We start from the raw sequence: 14,744 nt of genomic DNA, 5'->3' as shown, positions 1-14,744 counted from the left end.
ATATATAAATATATATACACACACATATACATACATATGCATATATACATAGCAACACAGTTGCTAAAGTCTGATTCCCTATCTCACTCCTTCCTCATTATCACTGACAAGTGTCTCTCATCTTAAAAACAAATGAAATTTTCTCAGTCTCACATACTGCTTGCTACTGCCCTATGTCATATTTTGTCTTCATGGACAAATTTATTATATTAATTATTTATATTCATTAAATCTAAAACCTCACATTGCCCAATTATTTCTCAACACTCTACATACTGATTTCATCACTGAAATTAGTCTTCAAATCCAAAGTTTCATTTTTTTCCTTTCTGCTAAATACATTGTCAACTTAATACATCATCTCATTATAACTGTTGACACTATTAATTACTGTCTCCATCTTGAAATAATCTGTATCTCTGGATTTCATGATTCCCACTCTTCTGATATAGCTCCTTTATCTATGGGTTTTCCCTTTCCATCTCCCTTGCTGGCTTTTTTCCTTCTGCTAATCTTATATACTCTAGAGATTCTTGGCTTATTTCCCTCTATTCACCTTCCCAGTATGACTCCATCTAGACCTGTAACTTCACCTATTTCCCATTTGTGGATGACTCCCAAATGTACATGTCTAGCTCAGTTTTCTCACCTATTCTTTATGACTGTATTCCCTGGTATAATAGTCATCTTAGATAGCTGAAACTCAGTATGCCTAAAATTGATCTCATTCTTATAAGTTTTAAGAAACTAATCTGATACCTATATTCTTATAAAATTTCAGTGACTGGATCACAATAAAAGTAGTTGCTAAAGACTGATTCCCTATTTTACTCCTTACATCTAAATAGTTCCATCCTATTAAAACTACCTTCCAAATGTATTTATATATGAGATCAGAATGCACTACAATTCTAATTACTTATATAGAGCCCAATTTTTCATACTTCTGGTTGTATACATAGTATATCCAAACCAATATGTGTCTTCATACATGTAATTTGGATATTAATGATCATCACATTCCACCATCATTAATTACCCTATACCCCATCCCTTCCCCTCCAATCCCTCTGCCTCATCTAGAATTCGTCTATTCCTCCCACGCTCCCGCTCTCTATCCCACTATGAATTAGCCTCCTTATATCAAAGAAGACATTCAGCATTTGTTTTTTTTTTGGAACTAATTGTTCATTTCACCTTGACACTTCTCCCCATGAACATGGTTACAGTTATAGTTTACGTACAGCCGTTTCTCAACTGGACTACTGCAGCAAGCTTTTGATCTGTCACTCCAACTCTAGTCTTGACACATTATAAACTGAAATAATAGTCTTAAATGTAAATCTGATTTCTGAAAGCATGCACTGCTTCTGTCATACAATTAAAAAAAAATTTTACAGATACAATTGGCAATGTCTGGGCTTGGCACAAGATTCAGGAGGCACCACACACCTTTGTAGGTTCAAACAGCAATTCTTTATTCCCGCTCTCACACCGCCTCCACACAGGTCCAGGGGCAATCTCGTTCGGCCGTCTCCCGCACAATTCACCTACTCCACGAGGCTATCTCCAAATCCCATTTTAATCTCACGAGAACTCAACGGGAAAAAGCAGCAGGAACACCCTAATCCCAGCAATAATCTTCAATCTCCAACTTCCCTAAAACCCATTGTCTTAAACTGGCAACGCCTTAAACTCAAGGAGCCGGTTACTTCCTCAAACCTGATCAGCTCTAAACCCGGATCCGCCTTGGTCCTTGAGCAAGGTCACCTTATTAAAGCATGCATGCAATGTCCCATCGAATGTCCTCTAAGCAGCATGGGGTACACTTGGCAAGGAAATTTCGATGCGTCATTTCTACTTGGTAATGGCCCTCAGCATTCAATATCTTAATTTTATTTATTTTTATGTGGTTCTGAGGACCAAACCCAGTGCCTCACGTGTGTGAGACAAGCACTCTATCAGTGAGCTACAGCTCTAGCCCTCTGTCACACAATTTTAAGGGGAAATTTTTCATTATAACTGAAGTTCAGTTGTTAAGATTAAACTAATAAGCACATATAAATAATTTATTGACATTAGTTTCTTTTTAATTATACACAGGTTAAAACTGGATGCAAAAGTACATTTACAGCACTTGAAATTTTACTGGATGGAACATGATGGAGGCTCACTTTTAATGTCTAAGGTAGACCAAGATCTCATTCTTGCTCAGAGAAAGGTAAGTTTTAAACAATATTTTATTATTTGTCAATGGACTTTATTTTATTTATTTTTATGTGGTGCTGAGTTATGTGGTGCCTCACACATGCTACCAAGTGCTCTACCATTTAACCACAATCTCAGCCTGAAAGGTAATTTTTAATAGATTCATTTAATAGAATTTATATTCAATAAAAGACAACATTATAACATCTTGAGTTAATTGTGTTGAATATTTTTCTGTCAACATATAGAATTAACATGATCAGAGTAGTACTAAGTAATTTGGGGTGTGATTTTTATATTTATTTTAGATATTTGTTTTTAATACCAAAGAAAGTTATTTTGAAAGTAAAGTAAGATAAAGCAATGAAAGAAATTGCTTAGAGATAATCATTATTAATTGTTTAATATACTTCTAACCAGTAGTTCTTGTGTATCTATGTATAGGTGTAAATTTCATATGATTATAATAGCATTATGCATTTATAATTTTATTCTGATTTTAGTTTTTCAAAAAATACTTTCATAATCAGATGAAATAATGGAACAAATTTGTCTTTCTAAAAGTAAAACTTACTCCAAATAATAGTAAGAAGGGGAAGAGATCTCTCAAAATTTAAAAACACTTAAACAATAAAGTAACATATGTCATCATTTAAAAATAATACATATCATTATTTCAAAACAATGAATTTTGTATTTCAATCCTAAGAGAATTCATGCAATAATACAGTAAGAGTTAGCAAAAAATCCAAATATCTACAAATTAGAATCATCTGAATCTACTTGGAAATAACTAGTAAAATCTGATTTTGCCATACTTATGAATTAGCTTAAATATAAATGAAGGCTAAATTAAGAAAATTATAAGCTTGAGTACTACAAAAATAGCCTTATATTTCTGCTTAGTTCATTTTTTGGTTCTATAAAAAATACATGAGACTGAATAATTTATAAAGAATAGAAATTTCTCACAATATTGGAACTGAGGAAATCCAAGAGCAAGAAATAGGTCAGTTTTATGTCTGTTAAGGACTCTTTTGCTGTGCCCTTCAGAGGGGTTAAATGCTGTACTTTCCCATAAGAAAAAAGCAGAAGAGCAAGATAACTAACTCTTAGAAAGCCTCTTTTTATTTTTTAATTTTATTAGTGCATTATAATTATACAACATAATAGTTGGGTTCATTTTGACAAAATCATATATGCATGTAATTAAATTTACAACATTTCAGTCAGTGAAATGATGGCATTTCAATGACCCACCATTACTTCCCCTTCTCTCTCATTCCATTTGCCTTCCTCTACTCTAATTATCTACCTTATACTCATTTACTTATTTTAATTGTTGTTTTTATAGATATACCTAAAGGTGAAATTCACTGCAGTTTCTTTATACATGCACTTGGTATATTTTTGTAAAATTCATTCTACATTTTCTATTCTTCCTCCCTCCCCCATAAATCTCCTTCTTGTACTCCAGTGATATTCCCTCTGTTTTATATATGATCCCTCCTTTGTCCACCTTACTTGCTCAAGCTTTTGCATATAAAAAAATATTTGACCCTTGATTTTCTGAGTCTGACTTATTTTACTTAGAAAGATGTTCTCCAGTTCCATATATTTACCAGAAATACCCATTTTAAAGGCTTAACTACCAGTAATTAGGGTGCAGACCTACTGGCCTACTCACCTCTTACAAGTCCCATGTCTTAAGTCTGGCACACTGTCAACACCTGAATTTTTCAGGTGACATTCAAATCATGGCATATATGTATTCATTACCATGTTACTAGATTTGAAGACCATGTTATGAAGGGAAATATTACCTTAAATTTATAATTATAACCTATCCAACTGTAATGTAATTCAAATAAAAATTGAGAGGATTTTTGTAATGTTTAATGGAAAAAAGAAAATTAAAATCTGTATAATATATACTCAGAAATAGGCATTTTTCTTGCATTAACTTTTCATGTATATTAAGACAGCTTCACAAATCTGCATTAATACCATTTAAAATGAATGAATTACATAAAATTGGCAGTAATAATGATACAAGGTTCAGTTTAGGGGTGTAACTCAGTGGTAGAGTGCTTGTCTGGTGTGAGAAAAGCCTTAATTTCAATCTCCAGCACTATGAAAAAGAAAAATATAATAGTTAATAATTTTATATAGTCCATGACTCACAAGAAGAGATATAACACCAAAGCCCTAGGAAAAAGATAAAGGCAAATTAAAGAAGATATATATGAAATTTGAAAAAGGTTAGACCTTACAAATAATTAAATAAGTGGGGGGGGGGTGTTACACTCCTATAATCCCATTATCTTGGGAGGCTGAGGCAGGAGGATCACAAGTTGAAAGCCAGGCTCAACAACTTAGTGAGGCCCTAAGCAACTTAGCAAGATCCAGTCTTAAAATTAAAATTAAAACTGGGATGGTAATGGAGCTCATTGGTTAAGTGATCCTGGGTTCAATACCTTGAACCAAAAGTACAAAAATAAAAAAGTAGTCAAATAAAAACTATAGAAAAATTAAGATATGATTCTTTTATTGCTTAGATTATTAAGATTGAAATCATCATTGAATGTAGTGGCAAAAAAAATTGGCCCAAAATTTGTATACACTTTTTCAAACAACATGTTTTCCAAAGTTTTCATTTTCCACTCTTTTTAAAAAAAATTAAATTTGTTATATATGACAGCAGAATGCATTACAATTCATATTACACATATAGAACACAATGTTTTATATCTCTGGTTGCACACAAAGTAGAGTCACACCATTCGTGCCTTCATATATGTACTTAGGGTAATGATGTGTATCTCATTCCATGGTCTTTCCTACCCCAATGCCCCTTTCTTCCCCTCCCTCCCCTTTGCCCTATCTAGAGTTCATCTGATCCTCCCATGCATGCCCCCAACCACGTTATGAATCAGCATCCTTAAATCAGAGGAAGTATTCAGCATTTGGCTTTTGGGGATTGGCAAACTTCACTTAGCATTATATTCTCCAACACCATCCATTTACCTGCAAATGTCATGATTTTAATGCTGAGTAATATTGCGCTGTGTATATATACCACATTTTCTTTATCCATTCATATACAGAAGGGCATCCAGGTTGGTTCTACAGCTTAGCTATTGCAAATTGTGTTGCTAAAAACATTTATGTGGCTGTGTCTCTATAGTATGCTGTTTTGAAATCCTTTGGGTATAGACCGATGAGTGGGATAGCTGGGTCAAATGGTGGATCCATTCCCAGTTTTCCAAGTATTATCCATGCTTTCTATATTGGCTGCATTGATTTGCAGTCTCACCAGCAATGTGAGTGTGCCTTTTCCCCCACATCCTCACCAGCACCTATTGTTGTTGTATTCTTAATAGCTGCCATTCTGAATGGAGTGAGATGAAATCTTAGTTTTGATTTGCATTTCTCTAATTGCTAGAGATGTTGAACATTTTTTTCACGTATTTATTTGTTGATTGATTGTATATCTTTTTTTGAGAAATATCTGTTCAGTTTCTTGGCCCATTTATTTGTTGAGTTATTTGGGTTTATTGGTGTTATGATTTTTGAGTTCTTTATATATCTAGAGATTAGAGATTAGTGTTCTATCTGATGTTCCTGTGGTAAAAATTTGTTTCCAAAATGTAGGCATTCTGTTCACATCACTGATTGTTTATTTTGCTGAGGAGAAGCTTTTTAGTTTGAATCCATCCCATTTATTGATTCTTGGTTTTAATTTTTGCCATATAGGAGTCTTAATAAGGAAGTTTGGGCCTAATCCATCATGATGGAGATTTGGGCCTACATTTTCTTCTAATAGGCACAGTGTCTCAGTTTTAATTCTTATGACCTTGGTCCACTTTGAGTTGAGTTTTGTGTATGGTGAGAGACAGGGTTTAATTTCATTTTGCTGCATATGGGTTTCCAGTTTTCCCAGCACCATTTGTTGAAGAGGCTATCTTTTCTCCAATGTATGTTTTTGGTGCCTTTTTCTAATACAAGATAACTGTAATTATGTGGGTTAGTCTCTATGTCCTCTATTCTGTACTATTGGTCTACCAGTCTGTTTTGGTGCCAATACCATGATGGTTTTGTTATTGTTTCTCTGTAGTATAGTTTAAGGTCTGTATAGTGATGCCACCTGCTTTGCTCTTCCTGTTAAGGATTGCTTCACCTATTCTGGGTCTCTTTATTTTTCCAGATGAATTTCATGACTGCTTTTTCTATTTCTATGTGGAATGTCATTGGGATTTTGATTGGAATTACATTAAACTTGTATAGTGCTTTTGAAAGTATGGTCATTTTGACAATATTAATTCTGCCTATCCAAGCACAAGGGAGATCTTTGCATCTTCTAAGGTTTTCTTTAATTTCTCTCTTTAGAATTCTATAGTTTTTATTGTAGAGGTCTTTCTCCTTTTTTGTTTAGTTGATTCCCACATATTTTATTTTTTGAGGCTATTTTAAATGGGATAGTTTTCCTTGTTTCTCTTTCTGAGGATTTGTCATGGATGTATAGAAATACCTTTGATTTATGGGTGTTGATTTTATATTCTGCTATTTTGATGAATTAATTTATTAGTTCTAGAAGTTTTCTGGTGGAATTTTTTGAGTCTTCTAGGTATAGAATCATATTGTTGGCAAATAGTGTTGAGTTCTTGTTTTCCTATCTGTATCCCTTTAATTTCTTTAGTCTTTCTAATTTATCTGTCTAGTGTTATAAGGACTATGTTAAATAGAGATGATGAAAGAGGGCATCTTGTCTTGTTTCTGTTTTTAGAGAGAATGCTTTCAATTTCTCACCATTTAGAATGATATTGGTCTCGGGCTTAGCTTAGGTAACTTTTATGATGTTGAGATATGTTCCTGTTATCCTAGATTTTGTAGTGTTTTGAACATAACTGGGTGCTATAATTTTTGAATGCTTGTTCTTTGTCTACTGAGATGATCATATGTTTCTTATCTTTAAGTTCATTGATGTGATGAACTGTATTTATTGAGTTTATTGATTTCCATATGTTAAACCAACCTTGCATCCCTGGGATGAATCCATTTGATCGTGGTGCCCTACCTTTTGTATTTGATTTGCCCGAATTTTATTGAGAATTTTTGCACCCATGTTCATTAGACATATTGGTCTGATATTTTCTTTCTTTGATGTGTCTTTGTCTGGTTTTGGAATCCAGATGATATTGGCCTCATAAAGTGAGTTTGGAAGTTTTCCCTCATTTTCTATTTCATGAAATAATTTCAGGAGTATTCTTCTTTGAATACTTTGAATTCTTCTATTCTTCTTTGAATTTCTTGTAGGTCCTGAGCTTTTCTTTTTTGGCAGGCATCTTCTATTTCAGTGCTTGAAATTTATATGTTTAACTTGTATATATCATTCTGATTCAGTTTGGGCAAATCATATGACTCAAGAAGTTTGTTGATTACCTTCAATATTTTCTATTGTAATGCAGTACAAATTTTCAAAATAATTTCTAATTATCTCTGTATTTCTTTAGTATCTGTCATGATATTTGTTTTTATCACAGCTGTTAGTAATTTGAATCCTCTGTCTGCTTCTCTTCATTAGCATAGCAAACAGTGTATCCATTTTATTTATTTTCTTCAAGATCTAATTTTTGCTTTGCCAATTTTTTCAATTGTTTCTTTTGTTTCAATTCCATTCATTTTATCTCTGATTTTAATTATTTCCTGTCTCCTACTGCTTTGGGGGTTAATTTGTTCTCCTTTTTCTAAGGCTTTGAGATGTAATGTTAGGTCATTTATTTGTTGACTTTTTCTTCTTTTAAGGAATGAATTCCATGCCATGAACTTTCCTCTTAGAAATGCCTGCATAGTATCCCAGAGATTTTGATATGTTGCATCAGTGCTTTCATTTACCTCTAAGAATTCTTTAGTCTCCTCTTTTATGTCTTTTGCAACCCATTGTTCATTCTGTCACATGTTATTTAGTCTCTAGGTGTTGGAATAGCTTTTATTTTTTATTTTATCATGAATTTCTAATTTCATTTCATTATAATCTGACAGAATACAGGGTATTATTTCTAGTTCTCTGTATTTTGTAAGAGTTGCTTTGAAGCATGATATATGGTATATTTTAATAAATGATCCATGTACTGCTGAGAAGAAAGTGTATCCACTTGGTGAGGGTTGAAATATGTCAATACCTATTGACTTAATTATTGGGTTATAAATTTTTTGAGGCATCTTGGCCTGTTTATATATTCTGAGGTCTTAATTTGTACATCTGCTGAGTGCATTTTGTTCCTGTAATTTGTGAGTTTCCTTTATCTCTTTATGATATATCTTAGGCTGGTGTTTTATTGTAGCCTCAATAAATCTGATATGTGCACTCAAAATGTTAATTTAAATGCCCAGTATTTCTTTAAAAGAAAAGAGTAATCTGCAGAAATAGTTGTAATTTAAGAACAAAACCATCTATTAACATATGCTATGAATGTTATTATTAATTATCTCTACAACTCTATTAGCCAAGGACAAATGTTGTGAGAAATAATGTAGAAAAGGTTGAAAATAGTACACATTGAATATAGTATACTGAATTAATTTGAATATAGGCTCCAAAATAACAAGAAGAATAAAATGAGAATAGGGTGGTGGAGGAATGAGAAGTGTGAATGGAGATGGAAGGGAAGAAAAGAAGTGCTAAGAAATAAATAATTAATGAAAATATATAAAATCCTATAGAACTCTGACAAAACTCATTTTGGAGAGAATCTGTGAATTGTTAATACCAAGGAATTACTATCTATAAGAGTTTCAGCTTTCTTTCTGCTGAGATTTTTGAAATACAGGACTTATTTTTCTTAATTTTGATTTTACAATCTCCCAACTGTGAGGGTAATTGTGCATCACAAATGTTTTGCTGTTTTCTGTCCTTGACTCTTGTCCAACCTCATTAGGGAAGTCTGTATGTTTACCTCTACTTCCTCATTCTCTGGCCACCTCCATTGGTGGAACTTTGTTTCAGAACATTCTTCACTCTCAAAATAACTCTGTTATTTTGTTCATTGGTGGGTTGAAAGTCTGGTAAGGCTGACCACCTACTTCATCTGCTACATGTGTAGACTGATCTGGTTTGCATCACATCCCTTGTTTGAAGAGCTTCAGTCTCTGTGCCAAAGATGGTTAAATGGGATATATCAATCTATCCTTTATCTCCTTCTGTAATTGGGGAAATAATGCAGGGATTCTCTGATTCCCTATTACCATGATATGTCTCAATTGTCCCCCATTATCCATTCTCCTTATTGCAGATACCAGACCTTGAATTTCAAATGAAAAATGCCCTTCTCTCATCTACAGACCTATCAACTGGTCCTGTGCATTTCTCCCTAGTCTATGTTGCATTCTTAGTCCATACACTCTTATGCTGTGAGCTTGCATTAATCCTGTGAAAAGTACAGCCTATGTGGAGATTTGGTTTCAGATATTCAAAAACAATTATTCCAAGAAAGGAGTAAACAAAATAGAAAATAAAACAAACATAGAGAGTGAAATATGAAAGAAAACGGTAAATTGATGATAGTCATAGTCTGTCATTCTAGAAGTCAGAAAAAAAGAATCATTTCAAGATTTTATTGCTTCTCTATTACAAACACCTCTGCTAATAAGTTCTGATGTTATGGGGCAGACTACTCAGAAAATGTACCAGTCCATTTTGTCTGAATTGAAGATTTTTTTTATTTAGCCAGCCAACTGGCTGGCAACTGCTCCCCACAGGACCCATATCTGTCTCTGCAAGGAACAGCCTGGAGCCTGAGCATTTCAGGGTCTTTAAAGGCAAAACCTACAAAAACCACATCCAGGTTGATGTTGCTTCAAGCAACCAGGTGTACAAGAGCTGAAATGAGCAGTTATTGAAACAATGCAATGGATAAATTTGTATTTTCCATAGGACTTTCCAGGTTGTCATAGCAGCAAGCAAGCAGAAAGGAAGTGGGTCAAAATGACCCTAGTTGAATAGAAGTTAGAAAATGGTTACTAACATCTAGATATTCAATATCTGACAGGGTACATTGCCCAAGAAAAATGGGAACCAAAGAAAGAACAATTTTACATTTTATAAGAATTGCCATTTTATGTTGCCAAACATGCTATATTAAGCAACTATTGATAGGTACAGAGGTGGAGTGTTCCCATGGGAGAAGCATTTCTTACATGACATGGAGTCTCAGGGTAAAATGGAGTCTGTTTAGTCATTGCCCATATAGCCTGGCCCATAACACTGGGAGTTTTTCCACTCAAGAGTGCCAGAACTTTTAGTTGTATTAATCTCACTTCACTGTTCTGAACTTCTTTTCTGTTCATTTTATGAATATGTTGCTCAATACTTTCAGCTTGTTTAAGAGTCAGTTCCCTTCCCACACTGCAGAATGCCCAGTGCTGCAACCATCTGTTGATTTTATTCTTTCTATTCTAAAAGTCATTTTGTTTTGTTTTGTTTTCAACTGGTTGCTAGTTCACTGAATTTCTTACTGGCATTTTCCCACTGTCTTCCTACATTAGTTTGTTGCTAGAAAAATACTGTTTTAACTTACTCTCAGGGAATTGCTACTTGTGGATTTATAAGATACATCATTTTTTCCCTCTTCTGTTTGTAGGATTTTTTTAAAGTATCTTAAACAATGCTGACTTAATAGGCATGAATTCTTTTAGTTTATGCATATCCTGAAAAGTTTTTATTTCTTTTTCAATTCTGAAGGATAACTTTTCTGAGTTTAGCAGTTTTGGTTAGTAGACATTTTCCTTCAGGGATTGAAACATGTTGTTTTATTTCTATTTGGATTTAGAGTTTCTACTAAGAAGTAGGATATTATTCTAATTGACTTGCCTATACAATGGACATGATGTTTCTCTCTGGAGAATTTTAAAAATTCATATTAATTCTGGTTATTTTGCCCTTTAATTATAATATGATGTGGAGTGATATTTTTGGTCTTATTTATTTGGGGATTTTCAAAGCTTCCTGTACCTTGATGACCATCTAATTTCCAAGATATGGAAAATTTTCGATTTTTTTTACTGAATAGCTTTAAGAATGCCATTATCCTGTATCTCTACTCTTTTCTCAATGTCAATGATTTTTAAGTTTGGTCCCTTAATGTCTCATATTTATTTTATGTTCTGATTGTGGTCTTCTTTTTCTTTCTTTTTCTGAGTATTCAACTTCATAGATTTTCTTCAAGGCCTGAAATACTGAATTCTACATATTCTAATCTATTAATGTGCCTTTAATCTGAGGTTTTTATTTGATAAATTGCATTTTTCATTTTCAGATTTTCTGTGTGTTTCTTTTTCATTATCTGTATCTCCTTATTATAATACTTTTTATATCCTTAGTTTATTTCTTAGATCTTTTTTTAGTTCGTTGACTATTATAACAATCAACTTTTTTATTTCTTTATCTGACTTTTCCTATGCTTTGATAACTATGGAATCTGTTATTGAAATGTTATGTAATTTGGGGGGAAGGTTTTTACCTTGTTTTCTCATATTTCTATATTGATTTTTATACACTGGATGGAATGATTATATCATATTCTTCTATGAAGTTTTTAATGTGCTGCTTTATTTTTGCCATATTGTATATATGTCTAAATGTCAAAAATCCCACTCAACATTATCATACTATTATGTTCAGTCACCATAAATGCTTTAGTGGAGATAATAATCCCCGAAATCATATCAGAACAAACACACAAACTAATATACCTCTCATGATTTTGATCTGGACTGCCACAATAGTCATGTATCAAAAGTATGATCCTCAGTGCAGCAAGTTTGATAAGTGAGGCTTTTAGGCAATTATTAGGGATCTGAACTCATTGACAGATTAATCCATAAACCATTGATATCTGAATGGACTATTGAAAGGTAACTGTGGGCAGGTGGCTCATGACTTGAAGAGGGAGGCAAGTGGAGGTATATATTTGGAGACTATATATATAAATATATATATATATATATCCCCTCCCCTTCCTGTTCCTGTCTTTTACTTTGATTTCTGGCTGTCATATTCCACCATGCCCTATCACCATGATGGTTCTACCTTGAAGCCAGCTGTCCATTTACTGACTCCTCTGAAAACATGAGCCCAAATAAATCTTTTCTCCTCTAGTTGTTCTTTGAAAGGATTTTGGCCATAATGACAAAAAGCTGACTAATACCATCTACTTAAAAAGGTATTTAAAAGGTTCTGCACAACTCCACTAATCCAATAGTGGAAAAGGAAAGTAATGCTCGAGAAAAAGCTGATAAATTAGGTACTAATGAATATACAATTACTATTGAACTATATAGTGCATGATAAGGAAAAACATAAAGAACAGGGGAAAAAAGAAAAAAATAGGGGGATGGATAAACAGAAAAAGATAATGCAAGAAGAAAAAGACATATCAAAGATGAAAGAATATAAATATGAACACAGATAATAAACATAGAAAGACTAAATATGATTAATATTTTAAAACATTAAAAGAAACAGAATTAGATTAAGGCATTTGATGTTAAATAATAGAGGGATACATCAAATCAATAAAGAAAATATTGCTATGAAATCAAATCCTGACATTAGAGAGTTTTAAGTCATCTCATGCTGAACATTTGAGATGGAAACATTTTGGGAGAACTTCCAGATTTGTATTTCATTAGCTTTGGGGAAGATTACTAAATGCCCACATCTTCTATCTTTATCTCCATGTTTCTTAGGTCATGGAGGTAGAAACCTCACCAGCCCACTTCAGGTGCAAGTATAGGAGGCTCCCTCAACTTTTTGTTTTTTACAGGCACCATAGCTTTTTTGGAGAGTCAGTGGAAACTATGACATGTTGTTTGTGGGTTAGCATTCATGTCTCTTCTTCATTGAAGATGCAGATTTGGTGAACATTTAAAAATGTTTTGTGTGCCTGGAGTTGTCAAAACAGATGTGAACTCATCTGTGTAGGTTTTGGGATGCTTGGGGAATGGCAGATAACATCACATCATAGTAGCCCAGTGGTAGTGTTGCTGGGTGGCCTTTTGGAGGTCTGTGACAGCTGTTTTCAACAATTGTGTTGGAGGGTCTGCATCTGGGCATGCAGTCACCAGCATCTGTGCAACACATATCTACCGGCTACCTACATGGTGCATGTGGCAGTGTTCGACCACAGGCAACTTCTGCTGGCTTCTGGGGCCTTTGTGTCAGTGGATATGTCTGAGCAGACTCCGTGGTGCCCAACATCTGTGAGACACATGTCTGTGGACTGTTTCTGTGGTATGCATTGTGATGCTTGTTTGCATTTGCCTTCTACTGGCTATTGGGGCCCACTTCTGTGAGCACTTTATAGTGACTGATATCTGTGCTGCAAATGGCACTGTGGAGACCTGGTGTCTTCTGCAGTCTGCTGTGGCTCATACACCTTTGGCAGTAGCTGGGGCCCTTGCTACCACCCCATGCCATACTCCCTGATCGTAACTTGCTCTCTCTTCCACTCCATGCCACTCCCCTTGTCCATGAACATATTACTCAGACAGCCCATTTCAAAGGTATTCCTTTTGATAGTATTTGTTGCTATCTGTATTTGGGGTGAAGATATATAAATTTAATGCCTTATAGAAAAGTAGGCTTAGGTGTGTTCTCTGCAAAAATGGCTGTCTGCTGGTTTTTCACCAGCAATTTCAGATAAGCTGTGCACTTCTAACGAAGTGCTTTTCAGTTTCTTCCCCAGCTTAACTTGGTCTGGCTTTCTTTATTTTCTATTAGTTCTGAAACTTATCAGCATTGTATTTTTCTTTTCCTTCCTTTGCTAAACTTTCCCCAAACTTCCCCTGTTCAGTGTCTACATTTTTTCTTGTTTTCTGATCCAACAACCAGAATTTCTGAATCTCTCCAAAACTCTGACCAGTATTGTGTCTCAGTGCATTACTCTCTGATCAGCTGTTGTCTCACAGCAGATTGTAGAGGAGTCAGGATTTTTGGTCAACTTCCACTCCACCATCCCGCCTTTCTCCAACTTAGACTTTTGTTCAATTGATGTAGACTCTTCTGCATAATGGAATTCTCATCTATTTCACTGCTAAGAACATGATCAACTAGCCAGTGCTATATGTCCATGTGATCAGATTACTCTAATTTCTGCTTTGATTCTTCTAAGAATCTTTTTTTTTTTTTTGGTGGGCATTATGCCTACAAAACCTTTGTCAATTAAGTACTGTCACTTTAACTCTGACACTTGGGGATACAGTTATCCCTGTGGAATTTAGCTTTTCAAGTTTAATAGTGGCTCTTACCCTTGTAATTTCTGATTTTCAGAGAAAAGTGATCACAGAGCATTTCAAAGATGTTTCTCACAATTACTATAGAGTAAAAGATCCAGACACTTAGAAATGTTAATCAATAGTCCATCTTTACTAAGTTTTTGGATCTTTTACTCTGTAGTATACCAATCCAGGACTGGATTTTTTTAATACCAGGGCTTGAACTCAGGGACAGTTAACCACTAAGGCACATCCCCAGCACT

The 14,744-nt window shown here is 34.1% G+C and overlaps 1 protein-coding gene across 2 annotated transcripts in view; it reads left to right on the top strand.

The window, feature by feature from the left end:
• The window catches only part of Faah2 (fatty acid amide hydrolase 2), a 135,364-nt gene that overhangs the window by 40,955 nt on the left and 79,665 nt on the right, over positions 1–14,744 (top strand). For both annotated transcript variants that reach the window (XM_021721339.3, XM_005342200.4), the window contains one exon: positions 2,104–2,221. In XM_021721339.3, the coding sequence (XP_021577014.2) occupies positions 2,104–2,221 (118 nt within the window). The remainder of the gene's footprint in view (positions 1–2,103; positions 2,222–14,744) is intronic.

This window comes from Ictidomys tridecemlineatus, chromosome X (assembly GCF_052094955.1).
Source record: "Ictidomys tridecemlineatus isolate mIctTri1 chromosome X, mIctTri1.hap1, whole genome shotgun sequence".
Lineage (NCBI taxonomy): Eukaryota > Metazoa > Chordata > Mammalia > Rodentia > Sciuridae > Ictidomys > Ictidomys tridecemlineatus.
This window is presented reverse-complemented; position numbering and strand designations above follow the sequence as displayed.